The sequence below is a fragment of the Mangifera indica genome, chromosome 19, assembly GCF_011075055.1.
Source record: "Mangifera indica cultivar Alphonso chromosome 19, CATAS_Mindica_2.1, whole genome shotgun sequence".
Classification (NCBI taxonomy): Eukaryota; Viridiplantae; Streptophyta; class Magnoliopsida; order Sapindales; family Anacardiaceae; genus Mangifera; species Mangifera indica.
The window spans coordinates 6,305,124-6,328,932 of record NC_058155.1 but is presented as its reverse complement, the minus strand read 5'-3'; the positions used below and the strand labels follow the sequence as shown (position 1 = coordinate 6,328,932).

The 23,809-nt window shown below is 31.9% G+C and overlaps 2 protein-coding genes across 3 annotated transcripts; both read left to right on the top strand.

Annotated features, from left to right (window-relative positions):
- The first annotated feature begins 8,187 nt into the window (after window positions 1-8,187).
- LOC123202629 (thioredoxin Y1, chloroplastic-like) lies at window positions 8,188-11,591 on the top strand. The gene is made up of 5 exons (XM_044618597.1): window positions 8,188-8,602; window positions 10,067-10,155; window positions 10,439-10,616; window positions 11,133-11,202; window positions 11,311-11,591. Exons 1-4 carry the CDS (start codon window positions 8,420-8,422, stop codon window positions 11,196-11,198), a joined length of 516 nt encoding a protein of 171 aa, XP_044474532.1. The 5' UTR covers window positions 8,188-8,419; the 3' UTR covers window positions 11,199-11,202; window positions 11,311-11,591.
- An 8,651-nt stretch (window positions 11,592-20,242) lies between these two features.
- On the top strand, window positions 20,243-23,231 carry LOC123203773 (protein SET DOMAIN GROUP 41). Of its 2 annotated transcripts, XM_044620247.1 has the most exons (6): window positions 20,243-20,826; window positions 20,960-20,999; window positions 21,085-21,188; window positions 21,725-21,823; window positions 22,174-22,629; window positions 22,696-23,231. In XM_044620247.1, the coding sequence occupies exons 1-6, from the start codon at window positions 20,302-20,304 to the stop codon at window positions 23,170-23,172; spliced, it is 1,701 nt and encodes a 566-aa protein (XP_044476182.1). In that variant the 5' UTR covers window positions 20,243-20,301; the 3' UTR covers window positions 23,173-23,231. The 2 variants fall into 2 exon arrangements, with proteins under 2 accessions (XP_044476182.1, XP_044476180.1); XM_044620245.1 differs by having other exon boundaries at window positions 20,244-20,826; window positions 22,174-23,231.
- The last annotated feature ends 578 nt before the right edge of the window (window positions 23,232-23,809 follow it).

The following is a 23,809-nucleotide window of genomic DNA, read 5'->3' as shown; positions in this document are numbered from 1 at the left end:
TTTATTACTTATATAAAATGTCTACAGTGTTATTATTCTGACAACTATTATTACATTTGCATAGGAGAGGGCCGAGGATATCCCATCGACATCCCCTATTGATACCGCAATACCATCCTGTCACCCACACGAGGTCCGTATGATATTTCAAATTTATATTTATTGTTAAATGACATTATTATATTATAGTATTGTTATATATGAAATGTTACTAATTAAGTTATTATTACTAATATCTTAGGGTAGTGCCCCGGAGGACGCACCGGTTAGTCCTTCTGTTGCGTCGATCGAGGGTTCTCCCCGAACACCTTTCCCGGAAGTTCAGGTTAACTTTATTTTTAAATCGTCATTGATTGATCTATCTTTTCAATTATATTATTTATTTAATGATGTTTTGACTGTTTTTCAGGACGAGCGATTATGGTTACTTGCTGATATCCCGAGCTCGACCAAAAAAATTATGGATATTGGTTCACAGGAGGAGGACTTCCAGGAAGACGATTTTGAGGCCATCCCTATTGAGGTATATCAATCATACTTAGTATATAAATAGTTGTATATATTGGTCATTGAGATGTTCAAAATTTGTATTTTCTAGTCCACCGAGGGAGCACGCGTGGTGGACTTGACCGTGCTTCAAGATTCTCCAGCTAAACCTCCTCCCGCATACGTGGAGAAGGTAAGATAAATCGATTAATGCTAATTGTTACGTAAGATGAATGATGAATTAATTATTTTTTTGGGATCATACAGATGATTCGTACAGCACGTGGCCGGATCGTCCGGAAGGGTCCGCTGGTTCGCACCCCGTATACGAATCCACTCAAAGGGAGGGCGAAACAGCGACCTACGGCCTTTCCATCCTCTGCCTCTGAGCGTGAGGAATCTTTCCTCACGTGGTACACCAGCGCCGCGACTTCCGACTCACATGATGTCTACTTCATCGGGTCGAAGTCAAAGCACAGCTTCTGGAGGCTTGTTGTAGAGTTGCGCGAATGGTTGACCGACGATGTGAGTTGTCTATACTATATAATTTGATAAAAAGTTAGATATATTTATTAATAACTAACACATGAACTTGTTTATACCATTTTAGCATGTGGATTCCTTTTTGGCTTTATTACGTCGGCAGCAGGACGATCACCAGTCGACTATCTCACAGCGTTGGACGACTGCCCACACATTCTTCGGAGGCCATATTGAGATGGCCTGGAAGAGTTGGCAGACCACCCCGATTGGCGAGTTTGAGTTTTCGGGGCTCTTCACGAGGATGGTTGATGCAGCGTACACCCCGGGATTGTTATACAAACCATGGGGGTTGGTCGATCAGGTATAGTTTATATATATTTCTATTGCATTCAAGATGTTTCAAACGACAACGATAAGTAACTAAAATGTCTCATTGTTTATAGGTTTTAATCCCTATAAACTTCGAGAACGCGCATTGGGTCGCCGGAGTTATAGATTTCCGTGAGTGGTCGATTACGGTGTACGATTCAGATATTTCATATTCGGGGAATATAGGGACTCTGGAGCAGCGCATGCGACCGTACATGACCTTTATTCCCGCGTTATTAGAGGCGACGACTTTTTGGGCAGCTTCTAGGAGGACTCCACGACGTGATCCCCTCACTTTACATCGAGCGTCGGATGTTCCTCAGCAGGGGTTGGGCTCCGGTGACTGTGGCGTCTTTATGTTACGATTTTTTGAGTGTTTGGCATTGGCACGGAGCTACGTTTTTCCCCGAGAGTCGTCTACCTCTATGCGTCGACGATTAGCGACGCAGTTGTATTTTCATTGTATCGAGTAGCTCACGGATATATATTTATCGTTATTTCTATGTTTAGATGTATATATTTATTGTATGTTCATATGTGTATGATATATTTTATTTATGGTTATATATGGATGTGTTGTGTATTTGAGTTCATTTTTTAAATAATCTTGTCATAAAAAATCAATAAAAATATATAATTACTCAAACATTTACACACTTGAAACAATTAGAGAAAATATAGTAATGATGAAATAAATTAACACTAAATTTATTACATCAAATGACAATACAATTACATATTTGAAACAATAATAAAAATATATCGGTTAGATACACCTGAAGTACAACAATGAAGAATCATATAAAAAACAAAATTGAGTATAAGCATGTCAAGATCTCGTTCCTTTGCCTTTTGTATGTGAACGCTGGGGGGCGGAGCTCGGGACTGGTGCTGGGGATTTACATTGGGTTCGTGTATGCCCCGGTTCATGGCAACGACTGCAAATCCTCGGTGTAACAATTTCTCCTTGTGATGGACGTCGATTTCTATTGGACGGACGACCTGGACGACGACTATCAAGGACGGGGGGCAATATAACTTTGTCTTCCGGTGAGTGTAACCAATCACATTGATTTCCAAGAGGATTGATTGGTTCCTCATATATTGCACGATAAATATCGGTGCGGAAGAATGGATGAACCCATGCGTGCACATTCGTTAGTCTCATATGTCGTGCAACGGCAATGGCATGCTTGCACGGAATACGTGAAAGCTGAAACTTTCTACACGTGCATGACATGTCACCAAAGTCCACAATACCCATGAATCCACCAAATCCAACAACCTGATACCGAGTAGGTGTAATCGGTCGAACATCCAGACTTGCAGACTTTGAAAGACGATTATTGATCTTATCTTCCGCCCAAGGGGTGAGGAAGTTATGACATTCACCTATAATCCAGAAAAAATATTAAGAACACATTTGGTAATATGATTAACAAAGTGGAAAAAAGTATATGAGACAATTTTTAATTAATATCGATTTGATACTTACTTGCATGAGTTCTCCTCTCGTAAAACCATCGTTGCATTGTACCACGAATAAACTCCAAGAGCATGGTTATAGGTAGGCCCCGTGCATGTCTGACAAGGGCATTAAATGACTCAGCAATATTTGTGGTCATGATATTGTATCGATACCCTGGAAAGTACGCTCTACTCCAACGGTGAAAGCCGACATCCCGTAGATAAGCTCCAGCTTGGGGGTTCATTGAGTCAATGGATTGCATCATTTGCCCAAATTCAGACTCTGTGTATGATTTAGCGGCTTTCCAATATGCACCCGCGACTTGTAAGAGGGAAAAAAATATGAAAACTCATTGTAAGCAAAATGTTTGAAAATGATAAACTGTTATAAATTTAATAACTTGTTTACAATATACCTTTGAGTCCCGTTTATACTTTGCCCGCATGTTACACAGAAGGTGATGACAACAACATCCATGATGGACATCTGGAAAGACTTCAGCCATTGCCGAGTAGATAGCATGATGTCGATCGGAGATTATTGCAAGCTCAGAGAGGTCAGGGATGCATTCTTTAATTCTCATAAGAAACCAACACCACGTGTCGTGATCTTCTTTTTTGCCGACACCGAAACCAATAGGGTATATTTGATTATTACCATCAAGAGCCACCGCAATAAATAAATGCCCCAGATATCGACCTTTAAGGAAAGCGGCATCAATGCAAATAACGGGGCGAAGATATTGACTAAACGCACGAACGGAACATCCTAACGCCATGAAAAAATTTGTAAATCGATGCTCATCGTCTGTTTCAATAGCAGTAATAGTGCCTGGATTAGTACGTTGTAAATTGTAGCAATAATCTGGTAACAGCATAAAAGATTCCTCCGGTGAACCTCTCAATGAATTGATAGCCCAATTTCTTGCCCGCCAAGCCTGTGAGTAGGAAATATCAATTTTATATCGGTCGGCGATGTCTACAATTATTTCTTTAGGTCGATAAATTCGATCAATCATCACAAACTTTGATCTCATTAATTGACCTAAAGCTCGGGCCCCAGCTTGTCTGTGATGTGGCATGATTTGATCAACTAAACATGTGTGGGTAGGATTCATAGAGTTGATCCCCCACACATCACCGACAGTGGACTTGGTTGCATGTATATACCACTTACAATTTTCACCCTTGCATTTAATTTCCCACCGTTTCTTGTCAGACTTTTTGACACCAAATTGAAATCCTTTTAGTAAGGCGAATTGTCTCGTGGCGTCAATCAATTGGACTTTACTGTGAAAAATATCACCAATCTTGACCCCATTCTCCTCTCGGATTGATCTGGAACCACTTGATGATGTTGCTGGTTGTGGAGGAAAATCAGGAAGCCACCTAAATGGATCAGTGGGGACATTGTCAAAAAATGGCCCAGAATAATTTTCACCACCTGAAGTAGGATCTTCAAGCCGTAAACAATCTATACCCTCGGTTACTGATGCCATATACTCAGGCTCTACATCGTCTGAAGGAATGTCAGGCATATCATTTCCATCGAAGTCACCCCAATAGGGAACTATATCTTTTTCTCCATGAGCCCATGAGTTTGCAATATATAATGGGTCATTACTGAAATCAATCAACTTTTCCAAATCGTATTCTTTTTTGACCCAACTGCTTTCTTTTTCATCTTCATCCTCATCTTCTTCCTTCTGCCCTTCAATTGAGGTACATGTAACAAAAACAGGAATACATTCCTGAAAGTATTGGGACATATCAAGAAGACCTTGCACATCTTCATCATTTTGGATCTGGATGGGACAGTCGAGCTCAATTTTTCTTGGCTTCATTGATACTTGAATGTAGTTTTTCGTTGGATCAATATTGCAATACTCCGTCAAAAGCTCAATAAATCCCTCGAATGTTGTTCCATAAGGGATTTTAATCAATTGTTTGGCTCCTCCAACATATTTCATTGTGTTGTTGCGACCTTGAATCCATTCTCCCTGGTAACGAACCGATGCATAACTCTCCATTTTAAATATCAATCCTACAATAACAAGTTTTTGAAGATAATTATTCAGGTATAAAAAAAAATCAATAATAACTATGTAAATCAGCCGTACAATTATTAATAATTAAAAAAAACTCCTCATATTTTTCTAATATGTTATTTATCCCCCTATAATTATTTAACAATTTATATAACACTTTCGTATGTTATCTTATATCAAAATGCATCTATCTGTTTGTAACGTTCTATTTAAAACGTTCTTATAATATCTATACTTTGAAATAGATATTCAAATTCTATACTTTGAATTACTTTTAAATGTCAATAATAAATAATTTCTGCAGAAATCTGAAAAATACTAGTGGATATATCCTAAAACGATAAATAAAAAAAAACTGAGCTTAAATTCGAATTCTAAAAATTGAAATACCCTAGAATGGTAATAATCGAATAATTTTAAAAAAATCTGAAAAATACGAGTTGATATATGCTAAAACGGTGAAATTCAAAAAAACAAAACTGAAATATCAATCCTAAAAGTTGAAATACCATAGAATGACAACAATCGAAAAATTCTTCAGAAATAAGAAAAATATGCATTGATATATCATAAAGCGGTGAAACTCGAAAAAACCTATAATTTTAATTATAATGCGCCTACAATGTTTAATATGAAAATACGCCCTAATTTAAATAACATTTCACTTGACACCCTTGTATGTCGTCTTGTATCAAAGCAATCCCTATATATTTTTAACATGTTATATAAATCCTGTATATATTGTAAAATATCTAAAACCTCTATTACAATATAAAATATCCAAAAACCCCCTATATTTATCCTAAATTACATTTAACCCCACATACTTGTCAAATATTACATTTAATCCCCTATTTACGACATAAAAACTTTACTTAACAAATAAAATGAAGTTTTAGGGTAAGATTGGCATAAATACTTTTTTTTGATGAATAGTATTTTTCGAATCGAATTCAGAAATACGAACTTTCTTCGTCCGAACAAATCCCTACTAATTGATGTTAACAAAAAAAATGAAAGTGAGAGTGAGTGTTTGAGTGATATGAGAAGTGTGTGGAAATAAAATGAGTGAGGAGGGTTTATATAGATGAGGGGAAGGGTATTTTTGACATTTTAGAAAAAGTAATAAAATATATAAATAAATATGAAAATGCCTTTATAATGTAAAATATCCAAAAACCCCCCATATTTATCCTAATTTATATTTAACCCCACATACTTGTCAAATATTATATTTAACCCCCATATTACGACATAAAAACTATACTTAACAAATAAAATGAAGTTTTAGGATAAGATTGGCATAAATACCTTTTTTTGATGAATAGTATTTTTCGAATCGAATTTAAAAATACGAACTTCCTTCGTCCGAACGAATCCCTACTAATTGATGTTAACAAAAAAAATGAAAGTGAGAGTGAGTGTTTGAGTGATATGAGAAGTGTGTGGAAATAAAATGAGTGAAGAGGGTTTATATAGATGAGGGGAAGGGTATTTTTGACATTTTAGAAAAAGTAATAAAATATATAAATAAATATGAAAATGCCTTTATAATGTAAAATATCCAAAAACCCCCCATATTTATCCTAAATTACATTTAACCCTCAATACTTGTCAAATATTACATTTAACCCCTATATTACGACATAAAAACTATACTTAACAAATAAAATGAAGTTTTAGGATAAGATTGACATAAATACCTTTTTTTGATGAATAGTATTTTTTCGAGTCGAATTCAGAAATACGAATTTTTTTCGTCTGAAAGAATCCCTACTAATTGATGTTGAAAAAAAATGAAAATGAGAGTGAATATTTGAGTGATATGAGAAGTGTGTGGAAATAAAATGAGTGAGGAGGGTTTATATAGATGAGGGGAAGGGTATTTTTGACATTTTAGAAAAAGTAATAAAATATATAAATAAATATGAAAATACCTTTATAATGTAAAATATCTAAAAACCCTCCATATTTATCCTAAATTACATGTAACCCTATAGTGAGTGAGGAGAGTTATATAAATGAAGGGAGGGGTAATTTTGTCATTTTAGAAAAAATTTTAAATAAATAAATAAATATTAAAATCTTTTATAGTGTAAAATATCTAAAAACCTCCCATATTTATCTAAAATTTCATTAAAACCCCTATAGTGAGTGGGAGAGTTATATAAATATGAGAGAAAGGGTAATTTCGGTATTTAAAAAAAGTCATAGGCATTTTTTTTTTAAAACAGTGATTTTGGGCATTTTGGCTTAATGGGAGGGCATTTTGGCTATTTTTTAAAATTTCCCTTCTTTTTAACCGTTGTTTCTAGGGCTTGGCTTCATTGGATATGCATTAGAATACAATATCATTAATAAATAGATTAATTAAGGTGTGTATAGTTAAATTTGATACAGTTTAATAATTTTTTCAGACTAAATTAAAAAAATGATTTAGAAAAATTTCAAACCAAATTAAACCATTTTAAGTTTTAAACTAAACTAAATTAAAATGAAAAATATAATTTTGTCTAGTTTAGATTAAGATTTGAATTTATTAAAATCATTTCATATTTAATAAATTATAATTGATAAATATAGTTTTTTAAAACTTGAATAAATATGTAAAATAAATATACAATAAACAAGTGATAAAAAAGCAAACGATATATTTAATTGCGTATTAAAAAGTTATATTTAATATAGTATTATATATATGAATTTATTAAAAAAAATGGTATATTATTTGATTTGTTTTGAAAATCATCTAAACTATAGATTGTTTTTTTTTTAAATTAATCAATCAAAATCAAATTATTCTATAAACTAGATCAAAATAAATTATAATTTTTAAATAATTCAATCTAAATTTATAATTTAAATCAAATTATATATACTTTTACAATTAATTATAAATGTTTTAATTAACAAATTCTTGAAAAATTATGTTGTGTTTTAGAATTTTTAACATTTGTCAAGACTCCTAACTGATGTGATTTTATTACTAGGCATATAATAATAATAAAATTATATTTATATGTATTATTATAAAATTAAATAATTTTAAATAAAAAATAAAAAAAATATTTAATTATATAATAATATATAAAATATATATATATATATAATTATATATTTAAAATAAATATATATAATATTATATTTAGATAAATATCTAAAAAATAAATAAAAGGGAATCATAATTGATATAAAATACGCGTGGTGTTGAAAATTTTCCAAAGACAATGGAGCCCAGTCTGCGCCAAAAATGTCAGAAAGCAGTGCGTTCAAATAGATATTCTTCCCTCGAGATAGTTAAGTAGAGCCCAATCCAACCACCGACTACTCCGTTTTGATCAACCAGTCATTTCTCTGCCATTGGATCTACCATCAACAATTCCCACCCCAGCAATCCCACCTAATTATCTACACCCTTCCACACAAAACCCACCCCTCGCATCACAACAGATCTAGTAATCTGCTCGTACACGGTTATCTTCGCTTCACCTCCTTCCTCCTTCGAGCTCTGCAAAATTCCTCCTTTGAGCTTTGCAACATTTTCTCGAGATTCAATTTAAAGATTTATGGCGATTTCGGTTTCGGCTTCAACGATTCCTTCCTTGAACACTAAAGCTTCTGCTTCTTCTAGAAACCTCTCCAAACTCTCGTCTCTATCTTCTTTGCGGTTCCCTGTACAGTTCCGTCAGATTGAAGTTATTAACAACAGACGAATTTCATCGCACTCCAGGCATCGTTTTCTTCCTCCGGTACTTAAAGTTATTTATTTTGTGTTTTGTTGGGAGTAGTTATTGTCGTTGTTGTTATTTTTTGCTCAATTGGCAGAAGAATGTTTTTGGATGAATATATTTGTTTCAGGATATAAAATTATGTGTACTGTAGAGATTCATAATGTATAGTGAATAATAGTTTGTTCTACAAGTGGAACTACCAACAGATTGCAGAAAATCTCTATAAATGCAATTACTTGTTTGGACAAAGCGATTCAGTGAAAGAAAATGACTCGGACACTGAATTTCTACAATTTTCAAGATAGTATGATATTAGTTTTGACTTGTGATACTGGCTTGTAGTCGATGAATGATTGGAAAGATCCATGTATAGGATTAGGGCCGAAGTTGTTAGCATCAACGCTTTGTGGTGATGAGTTCCAGAGTAATACTGGTTGGCTTCCTTAATAGCTATGTATCTCTTAAATTTGTCATGTGTAGGAAGCTTTTGGGCTATTTATAGATATTTATAATTCGTCTCCAAAATGAGTCAAATTGTACCTCAAGTTTCAGGAACCATTGCCTTTTTAAATCCTCTTTTTTTTCGTGCAAGAGTGATGCTATCTCATGCTAAAAACTTTTCACACGTCGTATTCAGTTTCAATCTTGAAGAGCCATCAAGTGTTCTCTAATTTTGCCTTACATAGGATGGAATATATTTTATCTTTTATGGGGCCTCGGCTTCTAGAAATGCTGATGTGCCTGAAAATTGTCAAGGATTATGTATCACAGTTTAAGAGAGTATTAAGTATATCTTGGGAGCTGTGACCAGTAGCCATAGATGTCAAAGTGTTGTGCTTGTGTTTTTGCAAGTGCATGGACTCTATTTTCTGGCTCATTAATGATTTGTTGTCCTCACAATAAACTAATATCTTGAATTTTAATCCCTTATTTTCTGAAGGTTGTGATTTCTTGACTGCAAACTGTTAATTAACTTATCCATCCATACTCTCTTTAGTATGCCATTCAATGTTAATTTTGTCTTTTATTTTTGCCCAACAATTTAGTAATTTGCTGATAGTGATAAAGTTTGACCCTAAGTTCTGCAAGCATGTGGTGATGTGCTTTATATATCAAAGTAGGAAGTCAACATATTTACCCTGTATTGTGGGAATTCATGCAAATATTATCTGACTAAGGACAAAAGCAATAAATAACATGCTTATATCTATTCTTTAAGCTTTGAGGTGTTTTATTTTTGGTTTCTTTGTTTGAGGGTGTATAAATGCTCAATTATTTGGATTGACTTTATTGGCTGTTGGTATTAGGCTTAGGCCTGGCTTTGTTGGATGCTTGGTTGGTGACACTTAGCACATTTCACAAATTATGATTTGGCTTTATATATTCTTTTTAAAATTTATTTGGATTTGGGTGACTTATGAAGTTCAAACTGCCTTTGTTAAGCAATCACTGACAGGTTGTCGGATGAAAAAATCACTGTAGGTTGAGGCAAAGAAGCAAACATTTTCCTCCCTTGATGATTTGCTGGAAAATTCTGATAAACCTGTATTGGTTGACTTCTATGCAACATGGTAATTTCTTTTCTTCCTTACTGCTTGTTTCTTTCCACGGAAAATAGTTTTTATGGTGTGCAAAAATATTGAATTTACATAATCACCCTTTTGAACACACACACACACAATGCAAATGTAGAGTTTTTTTCTTGATGGAAAACGTTAAGTAGATAGATAAAGGAAATTGTAATTATTTTGGCCATTGGCCGCAGAATCTCTAGTGTAGAAAATAGTAGGAAATCAAATTTGTTAAATTGTGAATTAATATTGAAAAGCAAAGAACTTATGCAATGGTTTCCAGGTGCGGTCCCTGTCAATTCATGGCTCCAATCCTTGAAGAAGTCAGTGCAGCTCTGAAAGATATAATTAAGGTAGTGAAAATTGATACTGAGAAGTACCCAAGGATTGCTGATAAATACAGAATAGAGGCCTTGCCAACTTTCATTTTGTTCAAGGATGGGAAACCCTTTGATCGCTTTGTAAGTTGAATTAATACTTCTTTTTTTTGTTTTTCTGGATCATTCAATCTGGGAGATTTTTTCCTGTGAGTGTGTGTGTGTTTATCTGTGCAAATAAAGTTTTTTCTTGTTGGAAAATGTTAAGTGGAAAGATGAAGGAAGATTGATTTTTTTAGCCATTGGGCCAAGTGTTGTAAGTTTGCATTTTTGGTCAGTTGTCTGAATCATGAGGATCATGACCGGTGGCTTCTGACCTGATCACTAGGAGTAATTCTCGTTACATTAGCTTTCACATTCTTGGATTCTGTTATGTTCGATGCATAAGTTCTGGAGATGATCCAGAATAATTGGCATTTGTTACTTGGTATTGGAGATTCCTTACATGCCTAAAGAAGCAGTTAATGGTTTGTGCATTGTCTAGTTTAAGCCACTGGTAGACTGCATCGGCAGCATGCTTGTATTTTATTGTCATAATTTTTTTCATGCCTTTCCTATTATTATTTTTATTTTTTAATTTCCGTGTTGATCATTTCTCAGGAGGGTGCTTTAACTACAGATCAGCTCATCCAACGAATTGAAAATTCATTAAGCGTTAAACAATAATCCGGTGGGCATTTCAGATTTACTCCTTTCATATTAAGTGTAGAAACTGAAACATTCTCTCTATTTGATCATGCGCTTAAATAACCTTTTTGCCTTTCGTCCTCCCATGTAGATGGTCAGATTCTACTGGTAACTGGTGTAGTCAAGTTGTTAGATTGGAACATTGAATTGAGTAAATGAAGATTTGACAGGTGATAACCCTTTCTTCTCTTGTGTATTTGAATAATTTGGTATTGTATGAAAAAAAAGAGTTCGTGATGTTTCTTCATCTCATCGATCTGCGAAAACATAATTTTCGATGAGCTATTTGTTGGGCACCTGAGAATTTGCACGATGCTTTTTGGTTTCAAAATTCTGATGCTGAATTCAACCACTTGGCACTCTTGCGCTCGATGATCTATAGAGAGATAAATTAGATCTCGATTTTAGTATTAAAACTTTCGTTATAAATATTTGGGATGCCTTCTTGACGAAAAGCATACAATTACATGATTTATCACATGATTCCATCACTAATTTTGTTGCAATTAATTTTTATTTAATGTAATTAATGAAATAAGGTTTCCCTGTTGTGGATTACATAGTAAAACTAATTAATAGAAGGTTAGATTTTTACAATTACAAGTTACTGTTAAGAATTGTTGGCCATGTATGATCCTCTTTTTGTTTGTTTTTTGATAACAAGAGAACTCTATTCAAGTGCAATTATCAGACCCGTAACTAATGAGTTTGATAAATTAGAGTTTTACAAATATGATAAAAACTTGAATCAAGAGTTTTTTTTTTAAATTTAATATTTTACTAGTTTTATTAATCTTTGAGATTGAGATCCCTAGATAATGATAAAAAATTGTATGTATATATTATAAAACAAATTATTTTAAACCTTTCAGTTATATTACCATGAAAACACATTTTAATAGGAAAAAGGGCTATTTTTTATCCAAATTTTAGCCAATCTCAAAGTCACACCCACGGGAGATAAAAAACTCAAACTCTCACTCATGGTCAAACTGTCGTCTAAATTTTTAATTAGAGATAAGGTTAAAATCGTTATTTTATCTGTAAAGTTTAAAATTTCAAAATTTTATCATTTTTCCCCTTCAGGTTTTAAAAACTAATATTTTAACCCATCCTCAAAATTTGAAAAGTTTAGATTTCACCTATAGGGTTTGCTTCCTTCTTCGGCCATCATCGACGATCGATTCTTTCCACTGATCTCCCTTCTCCGGTTATAAAGGACGACGAAAGGAGAACCTCTGTCTCCCAGATCTGAATGATGAAACATCGTCTAAATTAGGAAGAACAAACAAAGGACGACGCTTCGTCGTCGCATCTAGACGATGGGACAAGCGACAAAGAACAATGAAGTGTTGTCCTTCGTTATCTGCGTTGTGTGAACCGTCGTAGCATCAGGAGAAGGAAGAGGTCGAAGATGACGTTGAAAGATGAAGTTGAAGAGTGGGGGTGAAACTGTTGTTTTTGAAAGTTATGGGGGGTGATTGAACTTTGAAAAATATGAAAACCTTAGGTTTGGGAGTAAAAATGTTATTTTACAAAGTTTAAAAACTTTAAGAAAGATAAATAGTGGTTTCTAAAACCCAAGAGGTGAAAAATAATAAATTTTATAATTTTTAATATAAACAATAAAAATGGTTATTTTATTCTTTTTTTTAATAGAAAAAATTAATAAAAATTTGGTCATATGTAGGAGTTGGGGCTTTTCATCTTCTGTGAATGCAGATTTGAGATTGGGCTAAAATTTAGGTCAGAAATAGCCCTTTTCCCATTTTAATAAAAGTTGTTTGTTAGCAATACTGGAGTCGTCAACAAAATTAGTCCTATTGCTTGATTTTATCAAAGATCGCGTTATGAAAGAAAGAAATGCCTAATTTAAAAAATATAGAAGAAGACAAACTTCTTACTGTACTACTTTTTTAACCGAATCAAATGAGAGGAGTTTTTAATTAAACTAACATATTTTTACCATCCTAAAATATAAAATATTTAAAATATTTTTAGGATTTATATTTATTCAACCAAAACTTATCCAATAAAATATAAATTTATCCAGTTAAGATATAAAATTTATTTATTCATCTAATTAAAACTAAAATTTGGGGTGAAATAAAATAAAAAGGTTAACCAAGTGGTTGATTGGTCGACAAAGAACCCAGTGATCCAATTTACTTTTAAAAAATTGGTTGGTCAATCAATTTATGTTTAAAAAGTGGTTGGGCTGGTGCTTGGCCAATCGGCTAATCCAATCAGTCAATCTCAAATTTTATAATTTTTTTCTTTTAAAGAAAAAATCAATTTAAAAAATAACTATATTTTTATAATAAAAAAAAGATGGTTATATATATAGATAAAAGACCTATATATGTGTTTTACAGAGTGTATGCTTTGTTCAACATTGTAAATATAAAAATATAAAAAGATTTTTAAGCACTAACTCTTTAAATAGTTTATTTTTCTTTCATATTGCTGTGTAATTACTGAAACATGTAATTTAAAAGTTCACAAAGGCTATAAGGGAGGGAATTGAACTCCATTACATCAATGTTTGACCCTTGTGAAATTATTAATTAAATTTTAGTCAAAGTTGATTTTACTCATTTTATTTATAAAAATGAGAATCTTGATAAAAATGCATTTTGCCTTCAAGAGATAAACAATAGAAAAAAGATGATGATAATAATAATGCATGCTAAAAAATGGGTTCAGTCATGTTGATGTGGATGTATGATATGTCATGCTCTAACCATAACATAATTTAATCATCCCAATTGATATATAGTTGCAACATAATTTTTACTTTCAAAACTGTCACTTTTCATAACTTATGCATGTTAAAAATTCAGGGGAAATTTGATTATAAATACTTAAAAGTGGCATTACAGTTTGAGATTTACATGTCTAAACATATTTAATGAGATATTGGAGAGAATTAATTATTTGTTTCACAAAGGTGAAAAGAAACTTTTTCAAACAAAAAGAACCTAAAAATGATAAATCATCAGCATAAGGAGGTGCCTGGACAAATCATGGATAAGTCCTAAAAGAAAAATCACTTTTATCAAAGTTAACGCTCACGACTGGGTGGTTTATCTTGGGTTATTTTGCTGCCCGCTGTTGAGTTCTATCTTTGAAGAAACTTAGATAGATTTCCAAGATTGGTTGTTACATATTCCTTTGCTCCCATTTGTAAAGGTTTGTGTATAAAATTAAAGTTAAAATAATACTTAATTATATAATGATATATTGTTGTTTGTGTATAAAATTATATACGAAAGTTATACATATAATTTTATTAATTGTGTTTTAAGATTATAGCAAAATGGATAAATAATTTTTTAAAATTTTGTGTTTTTTAATTTGTTATAAAATTATTTAAGACCAGTTATTTATAAAGTTTTGTCCCTTTGGCAATTATCTCATTTGATGTATTATAGTATATATAATTAAAATAAATAGTCAAATAATATTAACTTAAATATGTTGTTTAGGAGCATAATAGTACTGGTGGATTAACACAAATACAATTATACATAAATTTTTAAAAAATAAAGATCTTTCTTATCGAGTTGCATATATATACATGACTTTTGCATTTAAATAATAATGTATCGTAATGTGATTAAATAGTTAAAAATTAAAGATAAAATAATATTTAATCAGATAGTAACACATCATTATTAATACATAAAATTATACACATGATTTTATTGTGATATAAGTTGTTCACCTAAATCGTAATATGAATATTATTTTTACTTTAATATGGTTATTGAATCATAGCTTTTGCATGCCTGTTTAAAATATATATACAAGTGAAATCTGAATATAAATCATAAAAAAAAAGGACTACTAAGCACTATCTTTTTAAAAGTATAGTTCATATTTTCCGTCAAATATGAAGATTCATACTCATTATATATCCACAATTTTCATTATGAGATATGGGAGGAAACTGAATTCTATTACATTAATTTTTGAATGTTTAATAAAATTAGTAAATGTTTTTAGAATTCATTTACTGGTTTTAATATATTGTAGTCAGGAAATCAAGAAGGTGGTCACACCTAAAAGTTTTTAATATTTTCAAAGGGATGGAAGTTGTGGATATTGATTCACCTTAGCTCCCAATTCACCCATTGGTGTTTGTCATTAGTAATATATATATATCAAGTGCATAAGAAGAAGACACTTTCAAGTGTTTACACATATGAATCCTAGTCTCGCTGGCAAAGCTATGTAAACGAGGAAAGGTGTTCGACAAAAAAAGTAAATAATACATATTTTAAAAAGATGTTGACTATATTATTTGTGTATTCAATTGCGTGTTTACAATTTTTTTTATTTTCTTAAATATACATGTAACAAAATTTAATATATTAAAAATTCTCTAAATTTGAATCATAAGAAGTCGATCATATCTTATATTAAAGTTTAGAAATTTTCATTTTTTAATATACTCTTTCAAGAATGGCTATTTTATTAAACTCTGTAAATTTTGAAAACAAATCAATTGGGAGATCAACCGCTCTACTATCCCTAGTCTCTCCGCAACTCCTTTCTCTCCTCTGAGCCGCCCTCTATCTTCTCTTCCTCATACAATTTCCTCCTTCCATGTGTTTCAACCTCCTCCTAGGGTTTATAATAAGAAATTCATTTGGATCTCAATAGAATAATTATCTAATAAAACTATATGTTTTATCAGATTCCTTATAACAATACTTTAAAATTAAATTCTTAACTTAAATGTTTTAGTAATTGTTGTAAAACTAATCATTGAATATAGGATTTCACATGAAGGGGTGGTTCGGAGGTTTTCTTGTTACACAATAAAACTATATATATATCAAGTTTCGAATATTCAATTGAGATTTGATAATGTATTATCATATAATTAAATAATATTAAATTAAGAATAAAATAACATTAAAAAACATAATGACACAACATCACTATACCTAATTAAATATTTAAAAATAGATACACCCAATTTTGCTCATAATTATCACCGGCTAATATTGATTAATTAAAGTCAAACCTACTGAGCAAATAACAGCAAAAACATTAAAGAAGGAACCACTAATTAACACTTATCAAGTTAATGACATAGTATTAGTTTATTTGTTAAAATCAACACTTAGTCATCATATTTACAATTAACTTAGCCCATTTTCAAAATTTGTGAATTTACTAATAAATTTTAAATTATATATTTAACACAAAAGATAAGTCTACACCATGAATCCAACCTAATTCAGCAAATAAGAATTTAATTCAGAATAGGATTAGACTATAATACTGTAAAGAACAATACTATATGTATATATTTTTTATATATAATTTGGGTATACAGATTATATGTTATCATATAATTGAGTATTATTTTATTTTTAATTTAAAATTATTTAATAACATAATCATACATTATCTGTATATTAAAAATGTGTACATATAGTTTTATTGTATTGTGAATTTATTAAATTGTGGTCAAAGTTGGTTTTACACATTTTATTTGTTGATTTAGTTTATAAAAGGAGAATCTTGATAAAGATGCATTTTGCCTTCAAGAGAAATACAATTGAATTTTCGCTTGACTGTGCCATGTTAGTGATAGAGATGATGATAATAATGCATGCTAAAAGGGTTGAGTCATGTTGATGTGGATGTATAATATGTCATGCTCTAACCATGATATAATTTAATCATCCCAACTGATTGTAAAATTGCCACTACTCATAACTTATGCATTGTAAAAACTAAGAGGAAATTTGACTATAAATATTGAAGTTAAAATTTGGGATTATTCAAACATTTTGAAATTTATATGTCTAACCATATTTAATGAGATATTAGAGGAAATTAATTTAGAACAACTTTAGCTAGATGATTAGGGTTAAGGATATTACATATTTTGTTACATCATTTAACCTTCAACTTTCAAATTCAATATTTTTGTTAAGAGTTCTTGGAGTTTCTGCCTCCAATACTACATTTCCTGTCAAATGGCTTGGTGCAATTTCGATTCTACACTAATTTTTCATTAGATATCTTTGTAGTTACTATTGGTACAAAATTCTTATTAAAACTGAAAATAATATAAATTGATAACATTTTTTATATCATGCATCAATTTACTGATATTATGTAACACCTTTGCTAATGATTATTTTTAATGAAGAGTTTGTTCAATTACTTAGTTTTCACAAAAAATCCAAGTAAATTAAACTTGATTCACTATGTTTTAATCAAAGGCTACTTCAAACACAATTATGCATCTCTAACTCTTGATTTATATGCCCATCAATATTCACCACCCCTCTCTCAATTTCTCCTTCAGCTAGAACCCTCCATTTACTCTCTCTTTTAAGTGATGAGTTCTTTGCTCACATAAACCTTTTATTGTCAAGCAACAAAGTCTAAATTAAAGGTAAGCAAAGATGAAAACAGTAGCAAAATCTTCTATTCATCTTCAACCTCATCAATAGAAATTGAAAATAATTGAAAAATCAGTCTATTAAACTTATTCAGATGATCATAGAAACTCATACATTTTTTTATCTTCAAAGGATGTAGATACATCTTCAAACACAATTTGTTAGTCAATGCCTTCAATGCATAAATTCTCCCAAGCTTATCCCACAAACCATTTTGTCTTAGTTAAGACATTACATTTTATCTCTAGGAATAAGACAATCTGATGGTTATAACAACTTTCTTCTAAATTCTATTTCAATGCACATTTATCATTCTCTCAAAGCTTAATTATCATCGTCTAATGTTTGATCTAACTCTTACTACACTAAGAGATCTCAAATTGTATTTTGTTATAACATAAAATTATATTTTTCATCAAATTGATCTACAGTTTATTACACTACCACATCTTGAATTAATCATACTTTACCACTACATAAAATTACTTTTCCTATCATATAAAAAATCTCAAACTTAAACATTCTAGAATATCTCTCAACATTTTGAAATACAAGTTTCACATAAACTAAGATTTGAACTCTTATCTTGAATTGAGCTCTTCTTTAGATCAATCACGAACCTTCATATTGATACCAGTTGTTGAGCACAAAATACGTAACACCAAACCTGTGAATATTAGAGCAAACCTAATAGAAAAAAGAGCACACAAATATATTTGATTTGGTTCAACCCAACCCAAAGAGGTCCAAATCCTAGTGAAATCTATTTGCAAAAATCTCACATTATAAAGAGATATCTTGATAACTCACTTCACACATTATAAATAAATTTAACCAAATTTAAAAAATCCCACACTTGGTAGAAAAATTCTAACAACTCACCTTACTCTTTGTAAATAATTTTGAAAAATATAATTTTCTTTTATTAAAAATATAATTTTGAAAAATCAATTTTAAAATTAAAAATGTTGTTTAGTTGAGCTCGAGCCTAACCCTTCATGGCTCGAGCTCGATAATATCCTAAACCTATATGGCTCAAACTCAAGTCATAGCTACTAATTTTGGGTTTGATCGACCCGAGCTAGCAATCCAAACATAACCATAAATGCCAATTTGTAGAATATTTTATTCATTGTATTTATAGTTGTGATATTGTTTTGAGTTAAAAGAGTCTTTTTTTTTTAAGAATTGTTTGTTTATACTTATGTTAAATGGTAAAAACTTTCTCCTTGATCCAATTCACATCGTTCAATGCTTAGGATGTGATTGTTCATCGACAAACTACAAGAGTAATGACCAAACTATTCAACTATTGTCAATCATCTAAGAGCTCAAATAGAAATCCTACTACTAAAAACTAATGGGAAAATCTCCATATGGTAGAATTTCTCCTTGAAATATACAAGATTCTTTTCCTATTCCATCTCATGTTACAGAGAAAAACAATTTTATCTTATCATATCAAGATCATATTATCATACTAATTATATTATTATTAGCATAATTAGAATAGGTATAAATTTTTAGGTTATATTTGAATTAAGAATATTCAAGTACCTTATTTGCATGTAACTGCACTTCTCCGTCTATCAAAGGATCACCATAGAGGAAGGGAAACTAAATAAAAACTCAAGAGAAGTTTGAAAGCAAAGCATTCACACATTTGGCAAATTAAGTTTAATCTAACCCTCTATTAAGAATCCTTATGATAAATAATTTGTATATCAAAGTTTCGAAAGTGTCATTTTCTAATAAACCCTTTCTACCATGGCTATTCTCCATATCTCACAAATTTTAAAGGCCAAAGAACTTATTCCTCCCCAAAGTATGCTATTTTGGAAGTTTTCGTCCATTAGTTTTAAAAATCTCATTTACCTACCTATGAGCAGCTAAAATTAATTGAGTCAATTGGTGATATTATTTCCCTCCAAACCCTAAAAACTAACAATTTTCCTTCAACACAAGTTTTTAAAAACAACATTTTCCCGCTAAGGTTTTCAAATTCAATTTTCCAACGATGAAGAGGCTTCTCCAACGATCTCCAGGCAACATCTCTTCCTCTCTGACGCGTTCTCCTTCTGATCATCCTCTTTTCAACGTTGTGTGGCGTCATCATCGACAAAGATGAACCGTTTTCATCTCTGATGAAGATAAATCGTCTTCATCCAAAGACTAAGATGAGGCCTTTGTCGATGATAAAGACTCTTTGTCGTCGAAGAGTTTTCGTTGATGACGATATCGCACAGTGTTGGAAGGAGGATGATTGAAAGGAAGGCGTGTTAGAAAGGAAGAGACATTGTTTTGAGATCATTGGAGAAGCCTCTTTATCATCGAAAAATTGAATTTGAAAACCCTAGGAAAAAATACTGTTTTTGAAAATTTTGGTTGGGGGAAATTTTAGTTTTTTATAGTTTGGAGGGAGAAATAAAATCAAATGTAAATTTGTTTTTAATATTAAATATAAAATAATAATTTTATCCTTAAAATTAAAATACTTAACTATTTATAGATAAATAAATAAGATTTTTAAAATTAATGGAAAAAACTTGTAAAAACAGTAAACTTTGGTGGGAATAATTCCTTTGGCCGATTTTAAAACCAAATCAAGTGGCAAGCATACACAGCGAACCCTAGTCCAGGTCAACTTAGAAATGGAAACGGAGATGGAGATGAAAATGGTAGCAAATGAAGACATAGAAGAAGGCGAAGACATAACTCCACCTCTCTCTCCTCTCTCTTACTCTCTTCAGAACTCCTCTCTATTTTCCGCTGATCTTCGCGTCGCCCTCCGCCTCCTCTCCCTCCTCCAATCACCTCCCTCCACGTGTTCTCAACCTCGTCTCTTCGGCTTGTTGACCAACCGCGACAAGCTATTGTCTTCGGAGGAGCCGGATGTGTTGTTAAAGATTCGTGACGGTGCGCAGGAGATGGCGAAGGCCAGAGGAAACTTTTCAGGCGATATCGTTTTGGAGGAAGCTGCCTTGTGTTTGGTGATTACGAATGCTGTTGAGGTGCAGGATAAGAGTGGGCGCAGTTCAGGAATTGCCGTTTACGATAAGGAATTCTCCTGGATCAATCACAGTTGCTCTCCGAATGCTTGTTACAGGTTCTTGCTTCCTGAGACAAACTACACGGCGTCCTCTCAGTGCCAGCTAAAGATGCGGATTGTTCCTCGTGTAAAGTTCCTGTAATCATAAAAATATGATATCTGAAAATCCATTTAACAGTTAATGAATTTTATTACATTTAGTTTTTTTTTTTTTTTTTAAATTATGAAATGAGAATTAGAGGTATTGATGTTGGGTGCAGGGAAAGATTGGTGTCTGTAGCTCTAGTGAATTAGCACAAGGTTGTTAGTTGCTTTATGGTACAAGATTTTGGGAGTTATTTGATTAAAGTTTGGTACTCATTTTTGCTGTAATTTGTTGTTGAAGGTTGTGAGAGAAATGATGGTCCGAGAATCATTGTTAGGAGTATAAAGCCGATAAAGAAAGGCAACGAAGTGACTGTTGGTTACACTGATTTATTGCAACACAAGGTATATCCCAGTTTCAGGCCATTGTTGTTGATTGTGTAAGGTAACTTGTGTATATAATGTCATTTGTCATGTTAACTTTGGTGAATATTTTAGTATTGGAGTCATTAAAAATTCAAGGTGCAATTAGCGTTTCTAGTGATGAAATTGTTGCTTAATTTTATCATGATCATGTTATGGAAAACATGCTTGAAATGAGAGTGTAGAACCAAATAATCTTAATGGCACAAGGATGGCAAATGAGGGGGAAGGATAAATTTGGTGGGTTCACTTTTCTGCTGTAGATCAATGTAAGACCTTCCAATGTTCTCAATGGATTGTGTTTTATTGATTATATGATTCTTCAATATTGTGTATTCCATATACGTCACCTTGATTCATTTCTGTATGTCTTACTCCATGATTCATTTCTATATGTTTTCTTGTTTGCAACATTTGTAATTGATTGTTGACTTGTTGCGATTTTGCGTACTTTTTGCAAATTAGCTTTTCTAATTATTTGCCAGTTCATAATTTGTTTAAACCAATTGTTTGTTTAGGCAATGAGGCAGGCAGAGCTGTGGTCAAAGTACCAATTTGTGTGTTGTTGTAGGCGATGCACTGCATCACCCTTAACTTATGTAGATCGGCTTTTGGAGGTAAAAGCTTTACTGGTTGTTTTAGATCCAGTCTTATAAATTTAGCTCTTTCCTCAGTTTATATAATATCATTTATATTCTTCGTATTTTCTTAATTGCTTTCAGTTTTACCTCTTAGCACGATCATTATTACATATCTAGATTGTATGGAAAGCACTTTTTCAAGTTTAGAAATGAATTCTTGTCACAGTATTCTCGTATTTTACCTCTATAAACCTCATTTGAATTAGAAAAAAGCTGTGCAGGAAAGTGACTGTACATTGTCTCTTTATTTGAGATATGGAGTTGCATGAAATTTATAGACTAAGTGTTTTGAAAAGTATTTAATTCCATGTGTTTTTTTTTTAAAGGAAATTTCTGTTTCTAATATGGAGTCTGTGAGCATTAGTTCTGATGACAACTTCCTTATGGATGAGGCAAATCAAAAGTTGAATGATTACATGGATGAAGTTATATCCCAGTATCTATTGGCTGACAATCCAGAATCTTGCTGCAAGAAGCTTGAGAACATGCTTATGCAAGGTCTGCAGGTTGAGCAGTTAGAAAGCAAGGCTGGAAAATTACAGTTAAATTTCAGGTTGCATCCCCTGAACTATGTATCTCTGAATGCATATACAACACTGGCCTCTGCATATAAAATCCGATCAATTAACTTATTATCTCTCTGTTCTGACACTGATGAATGTCACTGGGAAGCTTTCAACATGAGCAAAACTAGTGCAGCATACTCATTATTGCTTGCCAGTGCTACGGACCATCTGTTTCAGTCTGAATCCTCACTGATTGCATCTGCTGCGAATTTCTGGGTAAGTGCAGGGGAGTCCCTATTAACTCTTGGTAGAAGAAGCTCATTGTGGAATTTATTTGTGAAGCCAGGGTTGTCGATGTCAGAAATTTCCCTTCAGGAATCTAAATGCAGAAAGTGCTCACTTCAAGTGGATTCATTTATACTTCAAGCTCAAAGTGCCAGTCTTAAGAACATATTGAACAAGCTTCACGATTGTATCTCAAATTTGACTGGAAAGGTTTGGAGTTCCCTAATACATGGGTGTCATTTCTTACAAACGATTCAAGATCCCACTGATTTCAGCTCGATTGATAAATCTATATCAGATTTTAGCTTACATTCGAACAAAACCAATGACGGTTCGAGCTCCTGGATGGAGGAAAGTATTTCCAAAAAGAAAGAGCACCAGTATACGAATGAAGAAAGGGTGAATGTCTCTCTGCTTGGTGTCCATTGTTTATTTTATGGAGGATATTTGGCAAACATATGTTATGGTGAGGATTCCCATTTGACTTGTCATATTAAAAATGTTCTGTATGATGAAGAGAAATCAGTACATTGATTCATGAAAGAATCTGAATTGAGAGGAAATGTTGAATATGAATTGCTTCCGTGCATAAACCGAGAGTCTTCCTAGTTAATTAGAATTACCTGGTTTGCCATTTCAGTATTTTAGATGAATAACTTAAACAAATATGCAGAGTAGTCACCTTATTTATACACTTGGTTTATGTATTTTAGAGGTTGATACGCACCGGGTGCACTCTGGACACCTCTTGGTTTGAGTTTTTCTCAGATAGAAAATGGTTTAGATCAAGTTTGTTGAGCTAAAATTAAGAGTGATTCGAATTCAGTTTGAATAAAAACAATTTGGTTTGATTCATAATTCAATTCAATAATTCAAATTTATAGTTTGAATTTATGAGTCATTGACAAAACAACGTTGTTTTATTCAAATAATATATAAAATCATTAATTCAAGTCACGAATTTGAGTAAAACTGACTCATGAATTCAAAATATGAATTCAAGTTGATCTGAATTATAAATTCTAATCGAATTAACTCAAATTCAAATTATTGATTTAAACCAAGATGAACACTTTTTGATTTGAGTTTAATTTAATTTCCAAAATGAATCAAATATTTTGGTTTAAATTTAATTCAGATTTAAATCAAATAAATTCGAATTTAGTCGAAA

Bases quoted from the DNA above. Each gene is read 5' to 3' on its own strand.
- LOC123202629 (XM_044618597.1), top strand. From the start codon at position 8,420: ATGGCGATTTCGGTTTCGGCTTCAACGATTCCTTCCTTGAACACTAAA. The intron at 10,156-10,438 runs GTAATTTCTTTT...AATGGTTTCCAG, and splicing joins GTTGACTTCTATGCAACATG to GTGCGGTCCCTGTCAATTCA. The intron at 10,617-11,132 runs GTAAGTTGAATT...ATCATTTCTCAG, and splicing joins GGAAACCCTTTGATCGCTTT to GAGGGTGCTTTAACTACAGA.
- LOC123203773 (XM_044620245.1), top strand. From the start codon at position 20,302: ATGGAAACGGAGATGGAGATGAAAATGGTAGCAAATGAAGACATAGAA. The intron at 20,827-20,959 runs GTAAAGTTCCTG...TGTTGGGTGCAG, and splicing joins AGATGCGGATTGTTCCTCGT to GGAAAGATTGGTGTCTGTAG. The intron at 21,824-22,173 runs GTAAAAGCTTTA...TTTTTTTTAAAG, and splicing joins ATGTAGATCGGCTTTTGGAG to GAAATTTCTGTTTCTAATAT.